At 47.7% G+C, this 23,501-nt stretch overlaps 3 protein-coding genes and 1 long non-coding RNA gene across 6 annotated transcripts in view; 2 read left to right on the top strand and 2 right to left on the bottom strand.

Moving 5' to 3' along the window:
• The window catches only part of ZC3H8 (zinc finger CCCH-type containing 8), a 75,076-nt gene extending 71,140 nt beyond the window's left edge, over nucleotides 1–3,936 (bottom strand). For 2 of the 3 annotated variants that reach the window (XM_078766573.1, XM_078766575.1), the window contains exon 1: nucleotides 3,757–3,903. The gene's annotated coding sequence lies outside the window, so the exon portion shown is untranslated. Of the gene's footprint in view, nucleotides 1–3,756 lie in introns of all 3 variants that reach the window. The other variant, XM_078766576.1, reaches the window with a different exon arrangement.
• The window catches only part of LOC144888504 (uncharacterized), a 502,585-nt gene that overhangs the window by 432,673 nt on the left and 46,411 nt on the right, over nucleotides 1–23,501 (top strand). The window lies entirely within an intron of this gene.
• On the top strand, nucleotides 4,184–22,840 carry LOC144888450 (uncharacterized). Its single transcript, XM_078766363.1, has 3 exons — nucleotides 4,184–4,257; nucleotides 18,046–18,162; nucleotides 22,081–22,840. The coding sequence occupies exon 3, from the start codon at nucleotides 22,145–22,147 to the stop codon at nucleotides 22,838–22,840; it is 696 nt and encodes a 231-aa protein (XP_078622489.1). The 5' UTR covers nucleotides 4,184–4,257; nucleotides 18,046–18,162; nucleotides 22,081–22,144.
• AK7 (adenylate kinase 7) overlaps nucleotides 15,097–23,501 on the bottom strand; it is a 40,063-nt gene continuing 31,658 nt past the window's right edge. Inside the window, exons 16-19 of the mRNA XM_078766362.1 lie at nucleotides 18,753–18,950; nucleotides 18,444–18,655; nucleotides 15,817–15,975; nucleotides 15,097–15,191 (exon numbers count right to left, since the gene is read on the bottom strand). Of these exons, the coding sequence (XP_078622488.1) occupies nucleotides 15,153–15,191; nucleotides 15,817–15,975; nucleotides 18,444–18,655; nucleotides 18,753–18,950 (608 nt within the window). The 3' untranslated portion in view covers nucleotides 15,097–15,152. The remainder of the gene's footprint in view (nucleotides 15,192–15,816; nucleotides 15,976–18,443; nucleotides 18,656–18,752; nucleotides 18,951–23,501) is intronic.

The raw sequence follows: 23,501 nt of genomic DNA, 5'->3' as shown, positions 1-23,501 counted from the left end.
GGCAAAACCACTAATTGGTGTGGGGCAGACAGGGTGGGGTGATGCCATCCCCATGCCTGCATGGTGGGTGTTCTGTTTCCATTTCCCAGTCGCCAATCCGGTTGCCATAGTCCGGGAGAAGTCGTGTCGTGGTCTGGTAGGAGTCGGGCCCAGTGCGTTCAACGGTGAGGGCATAGCTGCGGCACCAGCGAGATCACTTTGTTTTCACCTTTCACCTGCATGGGAACGGGTGTGCGCTGCCCTCCCCACTCTGGCAAGGCTGTGGAGCCATTTACAGCACCCAAGCGGGCCATAGTGGGTATTTTTAGTCTTGTTACTTCTTCTAGTCTTTCTCCTGTGGTGTGCCTGTGGGCCCGTTAAGGTTTATTTCATTAAGGTTCTTCTGTCAGTACGAAACCCAGGGCGCGTATTTGGAAGTTGTAAATAGAGTTGTATATAACATGTTTGAGGGTTCCCTGTTCTCCCTTCCCACTTTCTTAAAAGCACACGAGTGACTTGGGTCTCCTTTGAGTTTCTCAAGCCCCACGATCAATTAACCGTTTGGTTTACAAGTCCCGTACGGGAAAGATTTGGCGACACAATGGTGTTCGAGACCAAACACACAAAATTGGAGACCACCTCCCCCCAAACAAAAAATTTTCCCAAAAAGGAAGAAAATGCCAAGATGTGCGCCAAAAACTGAAATATAAAAAAATTATGGAATCAAACGAAACTTGCACAGACATCTAATCTCTATCTAATCTTGATCATTCACATGGGAACACGGGACAGACAAGGCTCTATCTAATCTTATTCATTCACTTGGAAACACAGGACAGACGCGGTTCTATCTAATCCTATTCATACGCATGGGAATACAGGACCAGACAAGGCTCTATCTGATCTTATTCATTCACATGGGAACACAGGACAGACACGGCTCTATCTAATCTTATTCATTCACTTGGAAACACAGGACAGATGCGGTTCTATCTAATCCTATTCATTCACTTGGGAATAAAGGACCAGACAAGGCTCTATCTGATCTTATTCATTCACATGGGAATACAGGACCAGACAAGGCTCTATCTGATCTTATTCATTCACATGGGAACACAGGACAGACACGGCTCTATCTAATCTTATTCATTCACATGGGAATAAAGGACCAGACAAGGCTCTATCTGATCTTATTCATTCACATGGGAATACAGGACCAGACAAGGCTCTATCTGATCTTATTCATTCACATGGGAACACGGGACAGACACGGCTCTATCTAATCTTATTCATTCACTTGGTAACACAGGACAGACGCGGTTCTATCTAATCCTATTCATTCACATGGGAATACAGGACCAGACAAGGCTCTATCTGATCTTATTCATTCACATGGGAATACAGGACCAGACAAGGCTCTATCTGATCTTATTCATTTACATGGGAATACAGGACCAGACAAGGCTCTATTTGATCTTATTCATTCACATGGGAACACAGGACAGACAAGGCTCTATCTGATCTTATTCATTCACATGGGAATACAGGACCAGACAAGGCTCTATCTGATCTTATTCATTCACATGGGAATACAGGACCAGACAAGGCTCTATCTGATCTTATTCATTCACATGGGAATACAGGACCAGACAAGGCTCTATGTGATCTTATTCATTCACATGGGAATACAGGACCAGACAAGGCTCTATCTGATCTTATTCATTCACATGGGAATACAGGACCAGACAAGGCTCTATCTGATCTTATTCATTCACATGGGAAGACTGGACAGACACAGCTCTATCTGATCTTATTCATTCACATAAGAACACGGGACAGAGAAGGCTCTATCTGATCTTATTCATTCACATGGGAATACAGGACCAGACAAGGCTCTATCTGATCTTATTCATTCACATGGGAATACAGGACCAGACAAGGCTCTATCTGATCTTATTCATTCACATGGGAAGACGGGACAGACACAGCTCTATCTGATCTTATTCATTCACATAAGAACACGGGACAGAGAAGGCTCTATCTGATCTTATTCATTCACATGGGAATACAGGACCAGACAAGGCTCTATCTAATCTTATTCATTCACATGGGAATACAGGACCAGACAAGGCTCTATCTGATCTTATTCATTCACATGGGAATACAGGACCAGACAAGGCTCTATCTGATCTTATTCATTCACATGGGAATACAGGACCAGACAAGGCTCTATCTGATCTTATTCATTCACATGGGAATACAGGACCAGACAAGGTTCTATCTGATCTTATTCATTCACATGGGAATGCAGGACCAGACAAGGCTCTATCTGATCTTATTCATTCACATGGGAATACAGGACCAGACAAGGCTCTATCTGATCTTATTCATTCACATGGGAAGACGGGACAGACACAGCTCTATATAATCTTATTCATTCACATAAGAACACGGGACAGAGACGGCTCAAGGTTAACAAGACACGGCTGCACAGCAGGAGACAGAGTTTTGTAATCACTTCTGTGTGTGTACATGTGTGTGTGTGTGTGTGTGTCTGTCTGGGCCGTAACTTTTTTACCATTTGAGTTTTGTCATCAAATTTTCAACAAAGCTTTATTATGAAAATATGGAGAAGGCAAATTAATAATTTTGTAAAAAGGTCCAAGGTCAGTGTCACCAAAATTCATCAATTTTCATCCAATTGGCCTGAAATTTAAATTTACCATTTGAGTTTTGTCATAAAATTTTCAGCAAATCTTTATTATGAGAATATGGAAAAGACAAATTAATTAATTTGGTCAAAAGGTCAAAGGTCATCGTCACATAAAATCGTCAATTTTCATCCGATTGACCTGAAATTTTACGAATTTGCATATTGGGTCATTGAATTGGTTCACTAATCAAAAGCTAGAAGCCGATTGTTTTTTTTTTTTAGATCAAAAGGTCAAAGGTCAAGGTTGTGTAAAATCACCAATTTTCACCCGATTGACCTGAAATTTAAAGAATTTGCACATCGGGTCACAGCATTGTTTCACCAATCAAAAGCTAGAGGCTGATAATTTTTTTTTTTAGATCTAAACCTCAAAGGTTAAGGCTGCATAAAAAAAAAAATCAATTTTTATTTTGTATTTTTTAACTGTATTTGTTATTTTGAGCTAGGGAAGAAGAAGAAGACGTCTGAATACAAACAGATACGGACGTGGTTTGCATTTTCAGATTCTTTCTAGTTCATTTTCTTTTTTTTTTACAGCAGAGAACTGCCTATACACCGCCCAAACATGTTGTTGAACATGTTTGGAATATGATCGCCTGTAGGGCAGGTACACTGATACTGATAGTAGTATTAATACTGTATAGTGTCGTCCGCTCAGACGAAATCACCGTGAAATAACATCACCAACAACAATTACAAATGATATTCGGGACCATATATTTATTACGTATTTGGCGCCAATACAGATACCCCACCCCCTCCCACCCTCGTTCAATATTATTGTTAATATTATCCATCCCTTCCTTACTTTTCTTGTTTCTCTCTCTCTCTCTCTCTCTCTCTCTCTCTCTCTCTCTCTCTCTAACCTTTCGTGTTTCTCCCAAATATTTTCACAATCTCCTAAGACCTTTTCCCTCTCCATCACCCTCCCTCCTTTATGGTCTCAACACTTCCCATGCTCGAGTGTACATAATATATAGATAGCTCCTTCCAGACATCAATTAAAATTAAATATATATATATATGTACCTAAAAGGCTTTTGAGAGGATTTTAAGTCGTTTACCTTCAGCTCGGATCCACGGTAGGGTTCAACGGGTCGATAGGACGAATTCGTAGGTCCCACTCGAAAAGACGTTCAGCAACCCAACTCTCCAACACCAACAGAAGTTCGCACCTCCGTGAGCAGATGAAATGAAGAAGAAGGTTCCGCTTCTATCAAACGCGTCATTGAATGAGGATAAACAAGGTGAGTGCCAAACGTGATTCCGATAAACTACGTCATCCGCACAAGCACGTGACCATTTGCACGTTCGGCGCTCGTTTTGCACCTTTCGAGAAATATCTCATGCAGGTTTGGTATCACCTGGATCTTTATATACTTTTACGCTGAATAGTGCATTTTTGTATGTAGGCCTACAGAGAGAATCGTTAAATTGCAAATTACGGTGTAAAATATAATTCCGATTGCTGAACTTAGCAACAGAGAACCGCAGGAATGAACATGAGTGAAGAGAGAATGGGAGGGGCTTCACCTTCCTGGAGTCAGGTGTCTGAAAGCATGAAGGTAAGTTGAGTGTAAACACTTTTACTATGGGAACGCATGACGTCCGTCGCTGATGCTCATTATGATATTATATCGCCTTTCGTGACCTCCAGATGAAGGATACAGATTTGATTAGAATTAAAGGTAGTCTTGAAGGAGCTGGGGCTCCCACGTCGATCGGAAGAATGGACGCGACAAAAAGCTGGAATTCATCTGAGTTGCTTTATTGAAATCAAACACTCAGGCACTCTGAAAACCCGTTTATCGGTCAGCAATATATATCTATTAACCCAGGGGGTTTGCCCAGGCCTGGCGCCAGGGGGCGTGGCCCAGCGTCCTGGCTGCGGCCTGGCAAGTTGAGGGCGAGCCTGCCCGGGCGTCCCGACCGAGGCCTGGCAAGTTGAGCGCGGGCCTGCCCGGGCGTCCTGGACGAGCCCGGCATGGTGATCGCTCCGCGTCCTTGATAGGTGCAAGGCGATTGTGAACACCCAGCGGCAGCCGCTACACACGTCCCCCCAGAATCGACTTGCACCGGCAGGGTCAATTTGAGGGGGGTCCTGATGACCCGGCCGAAGCGACCCCTGGCGGGTCGTGGGAGGGGGTCCGGTGAGGTGGTGGGCGGTCGAGTGGGGGGCACCGTGGACGGGGGGCGGCCTCGCCGCGGCGGAAGGGCCACCCGTGGTGGGTGGTCGACGTCCACGTGCGCCGGCTTGAGGCGGTCCACTGCAATCCGGTCCGACCTGCCGCCGATGTCGATGACGAACGACTTGTCGTCCCGTCGCAGCACCCGGAAGGGCCCGTCGTACGGCGGCTGGAGTGGCCACCGATGTGCGTCGTGACGCACAAAAACATACTCCGCTGTGCGGAGTGCTGGGGGGACGTAGGACTGGGGGTCACCGTGGTGGGATGTTGGCACGGGGGCAAACCGTCGGGCGGCCTCCTGGAGGTCCGAGCGCTGGTGAGCTGCGGACCAGGGACTGGTAGCGTCGGGCACGAATTCGCCCGGGACGCGTAGCACCTGGCCATAGACAAGCTCGGCGGTGGATGCCTGGAGGTCCTCCTTGGGGGCCGTGCGAAGGCCCAAAAGGACCCACGGCAGCCGGTCGGCCCAACTGCCGTCTTGAAGGCCGGCCATGAGCGCGGCCTTCATGGAGCGGTGGAATCGCTCGCACAACCCGTTTGCTTGGGGGTGGTAGGCCGTAGTACGGTGGAGCTTGACCCCCAGGTTGCGGGCGACCGCGCCCCACAGCTCGGAGGTGAACTGTGGTCCGCGGTCTGACGAGATGTCCGCCGGTGCGCCGAAGCGGGCGACCCAGGTGGCGATGAAAGCCTGCGCCACGTCGGCGGTGGTGGTGGAGACGAGGGGAACGGCCTCCGGCCACCTGGTGGTCCTGTCCACCATGGTGAGCAGGTGTGTGAACCCCCGTGACGGGGGGAGGGGGCCCACCAGATCCACGTTGACGTGGTCGAAACGTCGTTCGGGCACGGTGAACGGTGCCAGCGGGGCCTGGGTGTGTCGGTGGACCTTTGCCCGTTGGCAGGCCGTGCAGGTGCTGGTCCAATCGCGGACGTCCCGACGAAGGCCGTGCCAGACGAAACGCGCCGACACCAGCTTCTGGGAAGCTTTCCGGCCCGGGTGGGAAAGGCCGTGGAGGGAGGCGAAGATGCGGCGTTGCCAGGTGACGGGCACGATGGGGCGAGGCTGGCCTTGGGAGACGTCGCAGAGCAGGACAGTGTCCGCGCAGGGGATGTCGGCCAGGCGGAGGCCCGTGTCCGCCGCCCGGAGGGCTTGCACCGTGGTGTCGGTGGTTTGGTCCGCCGCCATAAGCGCAAAATCCACGCCCAGGTGGACCGCGTTCGCGCTGGCCCGGGAAAGACAGTCGGCCACGGCGTTGTTTTTGCCGGCGACGTGCCGGATGTCCGTGGTAAACTCCGACACGGCGGAGAGGTGGCGCTGTTGGCGGGCCGACCATGGCTCCGTGACCTTGGCCATGGCGTAAACCAACGGCTTGTGGTCGACGAACGCCGTGAAAGGTCGGCCCTCCAGGAGGTGGCGGAAATGGCGGACGGCCAGGTGTAGACCGAGGAGCTCCCGGTCAAACGTGCTGTATTTGAGCTCGTTCGGCCGGAGCTGCCGGCTGAAAAAAGCGAGTGGCTGCCAAACCCCGTTCACCCATTGCTCATGTACGGCGCCCACCGCGTAGTCGGAGGCATCCGTGGTGAGGGCGATGGGAGCGTTGAGCACCGGGTGAGCGAGCAGTGTTGCGTCGGCGAGGGCCCGCTTTGAGCGTTGGAAGGCCGCATCCATTGCTGCGGACCAGGCGATGTCGTGCTTGGCCGGCTTGCCCCGGAGGGCTTCGTAGAGGGGCCGCATGAGTTGAGCAGCGCGGGGCACGAAGCGGTGATAAAAATTCACCATTCCCAGGAATTCCTGCAGGGCCTTTATGGTGCGGGGACGCGGGAACGTGGTGATGGCCTCGACCTTGGTTGGCAGCGGCACGGCCCCGTTCTTGGTGATGTGGTGGCCCAAAAAATCAACGGCCGTCGTGCCGAAGTGGCATTTGGCCGGGTTGACGATGAGGCCGTGCTCGCTGAGGCGCCCGAACAGTGTTCGGAGGTGGAGGAGGTGCTCGGCCCGGGACGTGCTGGCGACGAGGATGTCGTCCAGGTAAACGAAAAGGAACGGCAGGTCACGCAGCACGCCGTCCATCAAGCGCTGGAACGCCTGAGCCGCGTTCTTGAGACCAAACGGCATCCGCAAGAATTTGAATAAGCCGAACGGCGTGATGACTGCCGTTTTAGGGACGTCGGCCGCCCTGACAGGTACCTGGTGATATCCCCGTATGAGATCAATTTTCGAAAAAATGACCCGTCCCGCCAGACGGGCGGAGAAGTCTTGGATATGCGGGATCGGGTACCTGTCGGGGGTGGTAGCGTCATTGAGACGGCGGTAGTCGCCACACGGGCGCCATCCACCCCCCGGCTTTGGCACGATGTGCAGTGGCGAGGCCCACGCGCTATCGGAGCGCCGCACGATGCCGAGGTGCTCCAACGCGTCGAATTCGGCGACTTCGGCGAGCTTGGCTGGGTCGAGGCGGCGGGCCCTGGCGTAGACCGGCGGGCCCGTGGTTGGTATGTGGTGCTCGATCCCATGCCGTACTGCGACGGCCGAAAACGTCGGCCGCGTGAGGGCCGGGAACTCCGTGAGCAGGCGAGCAAACTCGTTCGCCGCCGGGACGGTGCATGCCAACTCGGTCGGCGCGGAGCTGCTCAATGTGCATACCAGGGAGCTGAAGGTTTCAGCGTTGATTAAACGACGCCGTTGGACGTCCACCAGCAGTCCGTGTGCGCAGAGGAAGTCGGCGCCTAGCAGAGCCATGGGCACGTTGGCGGTTACAAACGTCCAAGCAAAGCGTTGGCCGCCGAAGCAGAGGGTGACGTTGCGCGGGCCGAAGGTGCGGATAGTCGATCCGTTGGCCGCAACCAAGGAGGGGCCGCAAACCGCGGATTGCCTGTCCTGGTCAGAGGCGGGTATGACGCTCAGTTGGGCGCCGGTGTCGCACAGGAAGCGCCGTCCGGACGCTTTATCCGTGATGAACAGTAAGTTGCCCGTGTGGCCGGCGCTCATGGCTGGTAATGAACGCCGGCCCGGCCGTTTCCCGGCCTGCCGAAGGTGCACGGGGGTCGGCATGTCCGGGCCTTTTGTCCGAACCTGGCATGATAGTAACACCATGCTTGGTCGGGTGGAGGCCTCGGTCGTCGTGCTGGAGGTGGTCGGCACGGTAGAGCGGCCGCCAATTGCGTCGGCAGTTCGGCCGTCGACCGTGCCGGGTGCTCGGGCGCCATGGTTGTTGCGTCGGACGGCGGTGGGTCCCATGTCGCCGCTGCGATGCGCCGTCCTGCAGCGGAGATCTTGTCGGCTTCTCTGGCAAGGGCCCGGGGATCTGTGATCGTCGTGCTTGCCAGGGCGAGGCGTACCGGGTTAGGCAGCTGACGGAGGAACAGCTCCCGGAACAGGAATGCCGGAGAGTGCTCGCCGAGCAGTGAAAGCATGTAGTCCATTCGCTCGGAAGGGCGCGTGTCGCCGAGCTCAGGCAGTTCGAGCAGGCGCCGTGCGCGTTCCGCCGATGGGAGGGCGAAAGCATCGAGGAGAAGCTTCTTAATCGCGCCGTATTTGTCAGCGGCTGGCGGGCTTTCGAGGAGGCTCAGGGCACGGGCCGCGGTAGCCGACCCGAGCGCAGCTACCACATGGTGGAAGCGGGTGTCGTCGGCCGTGATGCCTCGCAGGGCGAACAGGGACTCCGCCTGTGCGAACCAAACCGCCGCGTGAGCCTCCCAGAAGGTAGGCAGTTTAAGGGCGACTGCCGTGTCCATGTCGATAGGTCACCAATGAAGGAGCTGGGGCTCCCACGTCGATCGGAAGAATGGACGCGACAAAAAGCTGGAATTCATCTGAGTTGCTTTATTGAAATCAAACACTCAGGCACTCTGAAAACCCGTTTATCGGTCAGCAATATATATCTATTAACCCAGGGGGTTTGCCCAGGCCCGGCGCCAGGGGGCGTGGCCCAGCGTCCTGGCTGCGGCCTGGCAAGTTGAGGGCGAGCCTGCCCGGGCGTCCTGGACGAGCCCGGCATGGTGATCGCTCCGCGTCCTTGATAGGTGCAAGGCGATTGTGAACACCCAGCGGCAGCCGCTACAGTCTTCTTCTTTCTTTTCGGACCACATGACTGCGGGGTGACTTCATGGCTGAGGGCGTAGCTGTGGCGCTGATGCAACGCCCCCTGTAGGTCAGCGCAGGAATTTATAATTTGTTCAGGTTGCTGGTGATAGCTCGCCTACTCTTCGCAAAGGACACCTTGGGATCTTACGGACCAGTAGCTGGGTCGAAATTCATACCCAGCCTAGACAGCTTAAAGATATGTACCGATCTTGTGTGCCGTTGATACATTTTTAGCATCAATAGTCATCCTACTTACACGACTCACAATAAGTTAGGGATATTGCGGGAGTGAGTTTTTTTAAAGTTTTTTTTATAGTGGTTAGGGTTATGGTAATGAAATGAAGAATGCTGTGTTGTATCACTCATTAATAACCATAGAATTAGGACCAACAACTTTTTTCAAAATAATTAATACACAAAATCAACCACACCGAAGAACCTGCCAATATCCCTAAGTTATTGTGAGTAGTGTACATTTCAGCAGTTTAATTAATAAATTAATTAAAACGTAAATCTTACCATTTAGTGTAATCCTTGCCCTTGTTTCCCCTTGCTGAGTTCTCTCATCTCGGGCTTGTAGTTTGATACTTTAAGCAGCACCTCTGAGTTGTTAACCTGCTCCAGAAGGGACAGATAACTGACTTCACAGGTGAAAATTGTTACGGACCAGTATTTTCATTTAGTTGTGCTTTAGTGAACATTGTTTTGGCTGTGGAATGTCCTCTTGGGTCGCAGTGACACCGAAGCGGCCTCGGCAATGACAACACACAAGATATATAAAACACCGACAGTTTGTATCAAGAAAAAGAAAGGGGGGGGGGGAGGAATGGAGGAGACAAAGAGGAGAAAGGCAACAACATTCTCAACATGGGGTGTTTCTCTCGGTCACATGTGGCGTAAATCATTTTAAAACAGGAGGAATCGGGGGTCTACTGTATGCGAACCTGGGAGGTTCCGTGACTCCCTTATTCAAGGACCAACTTCACCCCGCTGTACGTTGGTTGATGGAGATTTCAGCATCGCTTCTTACTTATATCATAGAAGTACCATTTCCTGAACTCCCTGTACTCGTCAAATTGAATTGTCAGATATTGCACTGATGTTGTCACGGAAACCACATTAAAGCTAGTATATACTCGCTGGCGCATTATTGAGAAGGCAGCTTGCCCGTTCCTCTAATCTCTCCTCTTCTTAAATATATTGTCTTTCACAGCATGGAGCTCCCGTCTTCAACATCTCACACAACTTGACCTGTGCACTCGGGTTCTTCTCCATACTTCGGTGGTTCAAGGAGTTTTTAAAATGTGACTGAGCCGCCGACCCATCACCAATTTCTAACCCCAGCTGGATTGTGCAATCTGTTTGCTTGAGATAGGTTGCCACCTCCAGAGTCGTGAGTTAGCTTGTAGCTGCATTATTGTCTGTGATGTTTGTACTTATTTAATTTGGAGATTCTTAAGAAAGTCATTCAGTATTACATTTAATTGGTATCATTGTCTTTCAGGTGGACAGTATAGATTAATAAATATTCCTTATAAGGTTATCCTTCTGCCTCTTGCTGTATGTAGGTTTCACCGGTAAAACAACACAAAGGGCATATCAATGTCTTTATTTGTTTTCTGCCATAATGTCCCCCGGGTTACCGGTGCACAAACTGCAGTATCTCGAAGTGGATACGTAACAAAATACTTGTTCATCGAGGTATGTAGATCCAAAAGCGGTGGAAATGCCACTTTCTTCAAACAGTCAAATTTCATAGGCATGGACTTCCAACAGGTCAGTATAGAGACCCCGTGATCTCTCTCGGTAGCCTCAAGTGTGTGCCGCAGATCCCTACATTTTGAGGCCCATAAGTCTGAGCATTGTTAAATCAATGAGCTGCATTTCAAAATCCTCAACACCCATCCTCAACATCCAATCCATGTCGCTGGTATCAATTTAATTAGAAAGGAAGTTTAATTTATTTTTTAACACACGGGCTAATGTTCGTAATAGAGCACACACACACTGACGAGAGAAACACCTAACACCGCCACTGAGCTTGGGGGAAGTGCCGTCACTGACATCACTTCCTGGGATACTCTGGGTACCAGCAACATCATAAACAATGGCGCCGCTTTTCTCACCGTACTCCACGGAGCATTTCCTCAAGAGGAATTTCTTCCTCCCCATGGATGCCAACCGATGGGGATTGTCCGTACTCTAGCCTTTTCAAGCAAGGAAGCAGCACGTACCATTTTAAAGTCTTCTGTATGACTTGAACTGGTTCAAACCGGATGGGTGTTTTTTAGGAGACACCATCTCCTTACTCGATGGCCATTGGCTCCCTACGTCCTTTGCTAGGTGTTGTTTTTGGTCCTGGCAGGTGTCACAGTCACCCTCCCCACGAGCAAAGCCAGTGAGGGGTGTCGGTTTAGTCACCGACAACCCGACCACGCGGCAGGTTGCACTGGGTTACATGTTACCGGTGGCAGTCCCAAAAGACTGACCTGACCTAAAATTTAATTAAATAGAAAGGAAAATCGGACCAAAACGTTGGAAATCTTGAAATCTGACAGAAAATTCTGATGCGAGTCCATGCATGTTCTTGCATTCTTGGTAACACTGATGTTTTTTCGATAGCTCTTTAACATGTTGGAAATAACGGAAAGTTGAGGAGTCAATGCCCTGAGAAAAAACGCCAAGTTTCGCAAGAAATGCCTTCCATGTTTGATAAAGACCCATAACAGGCACTCCGCAGGCGGACGTCGAGTTCGTTTAGATGCCCGGTGATGTCAGTTAGAACCATTAGTTGTGCGATCCATGTGTTATAAACCAGTTCAGGGTAGTTTTGACCTTTTTCTTATAAAAAGATCTTGATTGCATCAAGAAAGTCCACTAAGCGGGCCAAAACCTTCTCACGGCTTAGCCAATGAACGTTGCTGTGAAGCGGAAAGTCCTTGTATGCAATGTACATCTCGTCAAGCAGAGCTTGAAACAGCATGTGTATCAAGGCAGATCGAGCAAAAAGAAAATTCACTATCTTCACCAATGTAGTCATCCCATTATTAAGCTCAGAATTAGAAATCTTGGCACAAAGGATTTTCTTGATGAATAATACTGTCGTGTGACTCCCCTTGGTTAATACCGGGTTAGTCACGGATGGCCAATAGCAAGCTTTAACTCGGAGGCGATGCCCAAATGCGGATTTTATATACGTGGGGAAAGAAAGGGGAAGAGGAGGCTGAAGCTTACCTGAGCTATCCCGCCGGGCAGTCTTCAACCTGCGGAAAATAACTCGCACTAAAACGGATTTTAAATGTACAGAAAATAACAAAAGGATTTATCTATCTATAATTCCAGTAATCTCTGTGTGTCTGTGTGTCTGTGTGTTTGTGTGTTTGTCTGTGACCGCTGTTTCTCGACAACCACGGGTCCGATATACTTTAAACTTGCCAGGTATATTGCTGGGGACCCGAGGATGTGCCTTTTCAAGGTTTCATATTAATCGGACAAGTAGTTACCGAGCTATGGCGATTTCTTTACCAAACTCCGCAAGCCGTTCGCTTTGGACCAAACCATTTCATGTAAATAGAGGGGGGGGGGGGGCGTTCTGTGGTCGTTGCGAATGGACCAAACCATTCATGTAAATAGAGGGGGGGGGGTTCTGTGGTCGTTACTGCCACGTGGTTTCAAAGTTTTTTGTTGTTGTTGTTTGCACGCATGTTTTTTTGCACCCACGTACGGGCACGCCCTAGGATGTTTACACACACACACCCCTAATTTTTTTTTTTTTTTTTTTTTGGCAAGGAACGGGCACCCACGTACGGGCACGTCCTAGTTAAATAAAATGCCGGTAACAAGAAAAATGCGACGGTAAAACTAAATTCCTACCGGATCCTTCACACCAGACTTATAACACAGACACAGGAAGAAAATAAACTGGAAAATAATAACGTGTGGTTTATCGTGGTACTTAGCGCAACTCCCTCGGTGCATCGTCAGCAATCGTCCAGGCCCAGCGCGCAGTCCCGATGCGGCTCCGGTGTTGGCGGGAAACCGCTCGTCGTTTGGCGCACGCGCACAAAGTCAGGCCTCTGTCCTCCCCGCACGCCAAAGGACGGCGTCAGCAAGAGCGTCGAAGACCAGGGGTGAGCAAGAGGCAGGAACGTCGAGGGACAAGAGGGAGAGGCGAGGAAGGGCAAAATGAAGGCGTGAAGGGCAAAAAGCAAGAGCAAGAGGGCAAGCGAAGGCAAGAGCAAGGGAGAAAATGCCGGTCCTCGAGTTCTTTTAACATGGGGTCCTGACGTCATCAGCGCTTCTCCACCAATCAGCGCGCCGCTTCCTCCTCGGCCTTCTTTCCACCAATCAGCGGGTAGCTTCTTGCTCCGCCCTGGCCAATCACGAGTCCATTCTTACCCCGTCCTTCCCATTGGTCAACTTCCGCCCAATAGCGAGTCACTTCTTGCTCCGCCCTGACCAATCACGGCTCCTCGAGGTGTGTCTTCGGCCTGCCTGTCTTTTGTGGCGATGTAGCTGGTGCGTCCCAAATGGCAGTGTTCAGGACTGGCTTCCGGTTGGTTTTATGGTTATTATTTAGTGCAATTAATGGCATTTCTCACTAGTGTCTACGTTGCAGTGCCAAAAGAGCCAAAGGATAAATCACATAGGGCAAGACTTACAAGGGATAATTTATCCTTATCCCCTAAGCTAGTTAACATGCCCCGCCCCCTCGTGACGGGGACGAAGACACACCTTACTCCGACATTCGGCTAAACAGAACTTATTATATGGGGATGGGTCTTACCCGACATCCGGAGCATGATACCTATACAAATCTACCTGACTCTACATATCACTACCCCCACAAACATAACAATACATTGAAAATTTTCTACCGGTTGGCCAAGTTGATCCTCAATGATCTTTACAAATGTCTTATGTTTTCCGACAATAGCGGGGGGAACCGTCTGTTGTTTGGTAACGTTATTTGCCATTTCGCTTACGCATCTCTCCACTGACCTGGCAGACACAGGTACTTCTTAAATTCTGGAGATGAATGTGTCTTTATTGGGCAAACCATTGAACAAAACATATGAACAACTGAGAAAAGCCTCTTCCATATATCCCTCTTCTTCCTCTTCCAAAAGGCTCTTCCTTAAATCCATATGTACATGGACTTCCATGTTTTGCAACTCCTTGTGTAATATTGTAACTTTCATCTGTGGCTTGATTTTTACTGATACAGACATTAGTAAAGACACTGCTTTGCTTGCTGTATCTCGCAATGGCCAGTTTGATTGACTCGGCCCTGTCCGCCTCATTCTTGAAGTGCTTCTTATGCTTTGTCTGAAACTGTCGTTGGGTACTTGATGTGCGGCAAACAACGTTCTCACAACAAAGAGTACAAACTGCACGATCTTTATGTTGATCAAATCTGCATTTGTTTCTCCAAGAGGGCTGGAATGAGTGAACATCTAAATTTGCTTTCTTATGAACTGCCATTTTGTTCAAAAAATGTGATCAGTGGCACTTATCATGAGATTTCCTGTGAATCAAGATTGGCTGGCCCTGCTAAATGCAATGCAGTAAATAAACAAATTGAATTGTTTTTATTTTTGCATCAAAGAGCTTTCATTGGGTAGCATAATGTAGACTCTAAATTATGCCACCCAATGAAAGCTCTTGGTTTTCTTTATTTTACAGATTGACAGAGCAGTCAAGCATAATTTTTATCGGGTATTTGTTCCGTGCCCGTGCCACTCATGGCACCCGTGCCATACGCTGCTGATCCTTGGCCTAGAGGTTTGCCCACTCCGCTAAGCTATCTGGCCTGAGTTTGAATCCCGACCCAGATATAAACCGTCATCCTGCCGTCCCTCAGATGGACGTTAAACTGGACGTCCAGTCTGCCGACATTAGTTGGTGAATGTTGAAGATCCCACGGTGTCCTTCGTGAAGAGTAGGTGAGCTATCGCTGGCATCATGAACACATTACAAATTCCTTCCCTGACCTACAGAGGGCAGTGCATCAGTGGCACAAACGTGCCCTCAGCCAATAGTGCTACCCCACAGCCTTGTGCTGCATACAAAAGAAGAAGAAGAAGTACATCAGTGTGCAGTGTTTGTAGTATTTAATTATCATGAATACTTTACATTTTCAGATCTGTCTAACTTTCTTGCTGGAACCTTTTTTTTGATACATATACCAACTTTAGTCTTCATCTTGGTAGCGCCGCAGAAGATATTCAGCCTGTGCAAGAGGAGACATGGTGAATAAAAGATCAAATTAATAGTCTTGAATATAAATTCATTATTTAAATTCACTAAAATTTTCATTCATTTCAGTACACTGATGTGATTCTATAGGAAAAGCAATGCCTGAAAGTTGTATAAAAGGTGCATCTACCTATTACATACAGATGAGAAGGCACAGCAGCTTAGTGTTTTGCGTATTTGTTTCTAAGTATAAAGTTTTATGGATAAAAAAAAACTTGAAAAATAAAAACACTTTTTGAGTAAAATACTTTCAGCGACCTTTTGAGAACCCTTCCTCTCTTGCTCCGATGAAGGGTTAATGCCTGAAACGTCATTCTGTCCTTGCTTCCCTTGGCGGGTAGCGTAATTGTCGATTTCATCCATCGTTCTCGAATTATACTCGAATTTTGAGCACCCATTCTGTCTTGAAGCAATTGTGGTTGCCAGATACCTAAAACAAATCTTGACCATATATCTACCCCGTAAAACACAAACATGCATTTTTGTCCCCTTTGGAAAGGGAACACTTGCATCAAGTTTCAACTTGTTCCGTCCAACAGTTTATGAGCGCATACAAAACAGACAGACAGACAGACAGATGTACGCTGTATATATCTCACCAAATAATCCACAGGATCATCAGCCTTGATCTTACTGCACTCAACCAGTCCCTCGATGACAGGAGGGATCACATATTGCATCAGGTAATGCCGTAGTGGTAGCCTCCTAGCTTGCATAAGCTCCTCTGCTTCTGATCTTGCAAACTGGAGTGAGTGCATCTGAGAAGTACATGGTTTGTAGGAGGCACGGCACACATTGTACCAATAAACCATGTAAAATTGCAGATTATATAGCATGCACAGATATATTTTAAAAATATATGGGTGGGTGTGGTGGCCACATTGTTGGGAATAATGGACTGTAAACCTAAAGGTTGTGAGTTCAAATCCAGCTGCATCTACACAGTAGAAAGGTTTTGCATGTTAAGTTTCTGCAAATGACCTAACAGTCCCAGAAGAATCGTGGGAATGACACTTTGAGATTGTTGGTAAAAACCCAGCTGGCTCATTAATACATTTTGGCGACAAGTTATTACCTCTGCCACTGAAGATGGAGATGGAGGTCATGTTTTCACCCCTGTCTGTCTGTTAATGGGTTATCTCGAAAAGTTGTGGACGGATTCGGCCGAAACTTGGCGGAGAGGTTGCGTGTGTGACAAAGACAATTTGATTAGATTTTGGTGAAGATCAGAATCCTTATCCGGTTACGACAGTTTTTTCTATTTACCAAGCGATTCTTCACCATTGAGAGATTAGGCCAAAAACGATATACAGCATGCTATTTCAAAAAGTTTTGGACGGAGTATGACAAAAGCTGGTGGCATGAGTTGGGTAGGTGACAAGAACAAGTCGATTCGATTTTGATTAAGGTCCGGATGCAGATCTGGCCTATCAGTGGGATGTGGTACTGTACCACACAATGTGGAGTTGTTTGCAAAGACAAACAGAGAGCATTTGGTGCTATTTTGTCATTCATTCTTTCTTCCAACTTGCCCAACATTATAGAGGGTCGGGGTGAGGTTGGTCCCTATGAATTAATCCACTCAGGACAACTCAAAAGTTATTCTGTTCAGAAAAGGTCTTGCGACCATTCATTAGTTAAAGGAGCACCCTCCCAAGTCCAGCTTGATGTTGATGTGCATTTCTTGCTTGTAGAAGGAACTGTTGACCACGATGGTGAACAAGTGGCACAATGTGGATGTTGTCCTCAATGATGTCCCAATAGAGCAGTTCCTTGAGGAATTATAGCTTGGCCTTTCATATGTGGTGATGCTAGCCCGTGTCATCAGTGAGATCTTACCTGTATACTGCTGGCAAGTATTTCTCTCTAGAGTCTGAAGAACCTCGCCTTGTCCTCTCTGGTCTAGTTTGAAACTAAAGTTTCAAAGTTTGTTTGTACTTTGTTTGTCGAGGGCCTTTCACTTGCTCACCGCAGGCAGGTTGGTGGTCTTTCTGTCTTCTACCGACTCCTCTCCGGCCTTGCTCCTCCAGCTCTCTCTGGGCTCTGTCCCCCAAATATTCCTAAAGGTCGCACAAGATCTGCCTGCAACACTCTTATGGTTAAACTGCCAAAATCTCGGCTCTCTGCTCACCTTCACTCTTTCATTCCTCTTTTCTCCCACCTCTGGAACAAACTCCCCCACTCCCTTCAATCCCACTCCTCCCTCCAGGTCTTTAAAACAGCTGTTCACCACCATCTCTTATCTTCCCCCATACAAAACCTTGATCTTTTCTACCCCCGCTAATTTCACCCCAAATCCTCTTTTTTGAAATACCAACTTCTTTCCTGGAAGTCCTTGGTGTCCTTGTGTTTATACTTCTCCCACCCCCCCCCCCCCCTTCCCACGCCGCCTCCCCCCAAGCCCTCTCCCTCCCACACATTCCCGATGTCCCTCACAAATGTTGTGTTTATGTGCTTCCCCTTCTCTCCCCATCTTGTCTACCGCTCCCCTTTTTATACACTTTGTTCGTTTGTCTGTTTGATTTGTTTGTGTGAAAAATGTTAGCTCTTTCACGAGCCTCGATTATGTATACAACAAAAAAACAAAAAAAACAACAACAACAAGATTTGTGGAAAAAACGTAACACGAGCCAGCCTGCCTTTGGTGATTATTAATTATATGGATAAGTAAGTTGGAATGGGTGTTCACAGGACATTTGGTTCCTGTTCCAAAGCAGAGTGAATCTACAAATTCAGCAATGCTACAATGGCTTATCGGTGATGTCGGAGATCATGGTCGACCAAGTCCTGATTATACAATGAATGCCTGTGACGGTATTGTCGTGCAGGTCCCAAAGAGAGAAGAATACCAGTGCATGCTAACAGGACATACAGTGACTGATATTGTTGGAAACTCCCGTGACGAAGCTGAGTCTATGGGCCTATCACATTCACATCGCAGACAGGTCGGTGGTCTTTCTGTCTTCTACAGCCTTCTTTCTGTTTCTGGTCTTGCACCATCTGCTCTTTCCGTGCCAAGACACAACTTTACTTGTGTATATTGAGGCAAAGGTTCTGACTGTAGTGAATCTGTGAGGTATTTCTTCGTGTCACAATTGTCAAAATGTAAGCTAATCAAGTCAGCACTAATTGATAAAGTTATATTGGAATTTGAGCGTGGATTTTCAATTGGCATTCTTGTTTGCAAGTAACAGAATACGTCTAACTGACTTCAGTATTGCCTCACCCATTCAAGTTTTTCCTCTTCCAGTTTCTTCTGTTCTGCTTCCTTACGCTCTCTTTCTTTCTGCAAGGCCTCTTCTTCTGCACGCTTCTCCTCTTCCTCCAATTGCTGTGCAGCTGCTTTCTCTTTGTCCGACACGTCGTAGGTGTGGGGCTTGCCAAGCAGTTTCAGGATTTTTCGCAGCATCGAAGTCCAACCAGCTTCGTTTGCTGCATCTGAACGAGTTCGACATACAGAATTACATGTAAAAGCAGACTATATGAAATGGCGAATGTGAACGGACATTTGGAATTTGTACTCTGCAGAACTTACCAAAGCCCCGTACATAGACTTCCAGCTCGTTGAAGTAGTCCACTATTGTCTCCTCGGCTACGTTGCATGCTCGGAAGTCTGTGAGCCGCCGAGTGAAACTTTCCTCAGCCAGGTTCCCGGCATCCAACTTCACCTCGGATAAGTTCCTGAACCTTTCCGTGAGGAACGTGTCTGGAGCTTCCAAGTTAATTACCAACTCTGCACACCGATTGTTAAGGGACACCATTAAGGATCAGCACAAGGTGCGATAATGCAAAGAGTGCACAAGTATAATTTAATTAGGTAATGGAGATGGTGGTAGCAATAAGACACGAGACTGGCATACCAGAGGTTGTGGGTTCATGTCCATCTTATGGCAATAGTAACAAGGATTTGGATTTCCATAAAGCCAACTACTCTCAGGAGAATTGTTGATAAAAATCTAGATAACTCACTCATAGCCCTCAAGGAGAGGGTGCCTTACCTGCCTTGTCTAGTCTCGTGTATACGTGGTGCCAGTGCGAATATTGTGGGTGACCACGATATGACCCACGATATTGTGGGTGACCCGGTGTGTACCCCGGTTTAGAATAGGTACACCGTATCCCTGCGCATCGTAAGAGGCGACCAAGGGTTGGCGTCAGGAAGGGCATCCGGCCATAAAATCATTGCCTCAAACAGGGAACCATGATTGTCCTGGGACTCGCAAGGCTAACCCCCGCTCCAGCAGGGAAAATGGCCTTAAAACGATCATTCATTCATTTTCATTCACTCAATGCCCTCAGGGCAACTTGGGAAGGGTGCAAAGTGCTTTATATGAAAAGGCAGTACTGCATACTAATCACCAAACAAAATTAAAATAATTACACATTTAACCAGTTTTCTTTTTGTTGTACATCGCTCCTTTCCTATTCCATATCCAGGTGCTGCGTGACATCATCACCGGGCACTGAAGGGGGCCCAGTGATGACGCGTGCCGAAAGGGAGTACGGTACTCCGTTTTCTTTCTTGTTTTTTTTTTCTTTGTCTGGATGATATCTCAGCCATCCTATGTGCTAGGAAGCTGAAACTTCGGCACAATAGTGAGCACGTGCTCACTATTGATTGAAATAATTGATTAATTACTTAATTATTCTCGATTTATTAATCACTTATTTATTTTCTTTCGCATCTGGGCAATATCTCAGGCACCTTTTGAGCCAGGAAGCTGATATTTGGACACGACAACGACAAAGTGATTTGGGCTACAAAGGGGATTTTTGCTTAATCAATTAATCGTTTATTTATTTAATTATTCGATAAATTTATTTTCAAAAAGTTACAGATTTGGATGAAACGGTGCTGACTTAGGTATGCTATTAGCCAATTGATTAATAAATTAATTACTTTTGGATTATTTATTTTCATTATTAATCACTTATTTATTTTCTTTCTCATCTGGCCAATATCTCAGGCACCTTTTGAGCTACAACAACAACATGCATTTTAAGGCCATTTTCCTGCTAGAGCGGGGTCCCCATGCCTTGCATGGGGACCTTGCCTTAGCCTTGCGGTCCTCATGACAATCTTTTCCATTTTGCCATATTTTCTGCATCTCTCCTTGTTAACCCCCTTGCCCGCATTTCTTCTTCCACCATCTTTAGCCAAGTCTTTCTCGGTCTTCCCCGTCCTCTACTTCCTTCTACATTCATTTCCATCACTCTTCTCAACCAGTCACTTTCATCCTTCCTCAACACGTGACCAAACCATCTCAACCTGTTCCTCTTCACAGCATCAATCACAGGCTCTATTCCCATCATCTTTTGCAATTCATCATTTGTCTTCCTCTCTCTCAACGATACTCCGCACATCCACCAAACCATTCGCATTTCCACCCTTTCCAGCCTTCGTTGCTGTACGTTCATTAACCATGTCTCGCTCCCATAAATCATAACACTTCTCACACATGCAGCATACACCTTTCCCTTCAGCTTCAACGACACTCTCCTCCTCATCAGCACGCCACTCAGTTCCCGAAACTTCTTCCATGCACATCTCACTCGAGCAACCGTTGAAGAGTCTGATCCACATTCTCCATTCAGCATGTCTCCGAGGTAGCAAAATGTTTTCACACCTTCCAGCTTCACGCCGTCTCCAAGATCCAACTCAACATTTCCTCCATCTGCAGCTCCCTCTGAGCACACCTTACATTTGAATGTAGCTGCCACACTGGTTGAAGACCCTCTCGGACCACTACATTTTTGATGAACCCACTCAGTGCACATTGTACATTGAATGGAGTTCACTCCGACACCCTTCCTGCACACAGCACATGGCCACTTCCCAGTTCTTTCCACCTCACCACATGCCATCACCTTCGTCTTTCCAATATTCACCTTCAGACCTTTTGTCTCCATACATTCCTTCCACTTGTTCATCTTTTCCTTCAGTCCGTCCATACTTTCCGCAATCAACACCAGATCATCTGCATACAACAACTCCCACCTTTTGAGCTTAAAAAAAAAAAAAAAAAAAAAAAAAATTCCACCTTTTGAGCTAGGAAGCTGATATTTGGACATGACAGTGACCAAGTGATTTGGTTAAAAGGATGTTTTTGATTTATTGACCAATTAACCGATTAATAATTTTATTCCGATTAGTTAATTATTTGATTAATTTTCAAAAAGTTACAGCTTCAGATGAAACACTGGTGGTTTAGGTATGCTATTAGCTAATTGATTAAGAAATTATTTTACGATTATTATTTATTTATTTTAATTACACAATTAATCAATCAATTATAATCAATCAAACAATAATTATTGTACAACCCTCCCTCCCAATACCGTCGTTATGTGATGCACGGCGGCATCGCTGGAGGATATAGTTAGGTCCAAAACTTCAATTCCGTGACCATTTTCTGGCTAGTAAGGTTTGACGATTGATTTGACTTTTATTGACATTTTATAACAAAAATAGCCTCTATGTCCCTCCCAAAAATCCCGGCATTTTTCGCCAGAGGCCCGAATCCAAGATGACCGCCAGCACCATCTTGAAAAATTAAGTTTTGAACCAGAACACCTAGAATCAAGTACAAAGACACTTTTTTGGGTAATTTGACCACGAGGATTCCGAATCTGACATTAGTTTGACGTTATGACATTATTTTGACCCAGAAATCCAAGATGGCCACCATCCAGTAGAGCGAAAATGCAACTTTTAAATGGGAGAACATATGATCATGAATTAACACATTATTTTGGCTAAATCTATACTGGCCATGGAATTGAGGTCCTGATTAGTGAATTGCTATTTTCTTGTTTTTTATTTGTCTGTGTGTGTAATGTCATACTTATTTCTGTCTTTCCAGGGAGTATACGAGCGAATGAGACGGCACTGAGAAGCGCAGTATTCAGAAGATAGCTGTCAAGAGAATGTCCACCGTTCCGTGTGTCCTCCAGTGTGGCGGGCTTTGCAATGAAGCCACTGATGTCGTTACCTCCGTTGAGAGTTGGGAAAATCTCAAGAAAAAAGCCCTGTTATGGAGCGGTCTTGACAAGTTCGGAGACGTTTATGCAACAGTCAATTGGGATAATGGTCCCGGCAGACAATGTGTCCATAAATCATGTAGGCTGACCTTATGGAATGCTAATAAACTGGAGCAGGCCAAGACAAGACAGAAAAAACGAGAAGTCAAGGAATGCCAATCTCAGTCTTCGTCCATGTCTGAGGCTTTCCCCCCGGCTGCTTCTCCACCTGCCAAGCGGCTGCGATCAAGTGTAGAAGGGCTGATACATGAAAAAACAAAATGTGTCTGGTGCTGTAAACCGGAGTCGGCAAAGCACCCAGAATCAAAGCTGTCCCTGATTTCGTATGATAATGCATGGGCAACGTTCAAGAGTCACACGGTGGTCCTCGAAGATCAGAGCATGCGAGACAGAATCAACTGTGTGATCGATTATGCAGCTGATGACCCATATGCGATTGAGATCAGATATCACAACAAATGCTGGTTGAAATATGTGCGTAGTTACCAGAAAATGAGTGAAGATGACAAACTCCCACGCATGCACAATGTCAATCTCCGTGAGGCTCAGACTATTGTTACATATTTATGTGAATGTATGTGAATTACCATTCAGGTCTTTGCTTATCCATGTGTAGTAGATTAAGGGTTGTTGTGGTTGGAGGGTCAGGAGCCCTTCTGAAAAAGTGTCCGGAAACGGAAGTGACCGGAAACGGAAAAAAAAGACACGAGGAAGAAAAGCGACGAGGATTCTTCTTCCTCGCCCCGCTCCGACGAAAGGTGGGATCGACCTTGCGCCGCGTGGAAAAGCGGCGTTCCGAAGCCCGTCTGGCGAGAGGAGTTACCGGGACGTGTACCTACCCGGTGGAGACGTCAAGTTGACGTGGGGCCGTGCATCGACCCCGCGTCTGGCACCGTTCGCGGCACCGTCTAAAAAGACGCGTACGGGTCGCACGTTGGGGCCTAACACGCGTTGCAAGCGGCGTGGGGCTTTTGGGCTTGCTTTACCGTACCCGCTTCGCGTGGCCACGAGGGGCTGCAGCCGGGGTGCCTGATACGATACCTGCCCGGTGGAAACACGTCCACCCGGGGTTTGTTCAACCGCCCGAGTGCGGCGACGCCGACCATCATCTTGGTCAGGAGGGGCCCAGAGACATTGTGAGGGGCAGAGACCAAAAGGGGGTCGTGAGTACCAAAAGGGGACACACATATATAAGATGGCCATCTTAATCATATAGGGAATTGATTGTGGATTGGGAATTGTT

Source organism: Myxine glutinosa, chromosome 12 (genome assembly GCF_964187855.1).
Source record: "Myxine glutinosa chromosome 12, kmMyxGlut1.1, whole genome shotgun sequence".
Classification (NCBI taxonomy): Eukaryota; Metazoa; Chordata; class Myxini; order Myxiniformes; family Myxinidae; genus Myxine; species Myxine glutinosa.
Note: the sequence above shows the minus strand (reverse complement) of the source record. Positions and strands in the feature narration are given on the sequence as shown.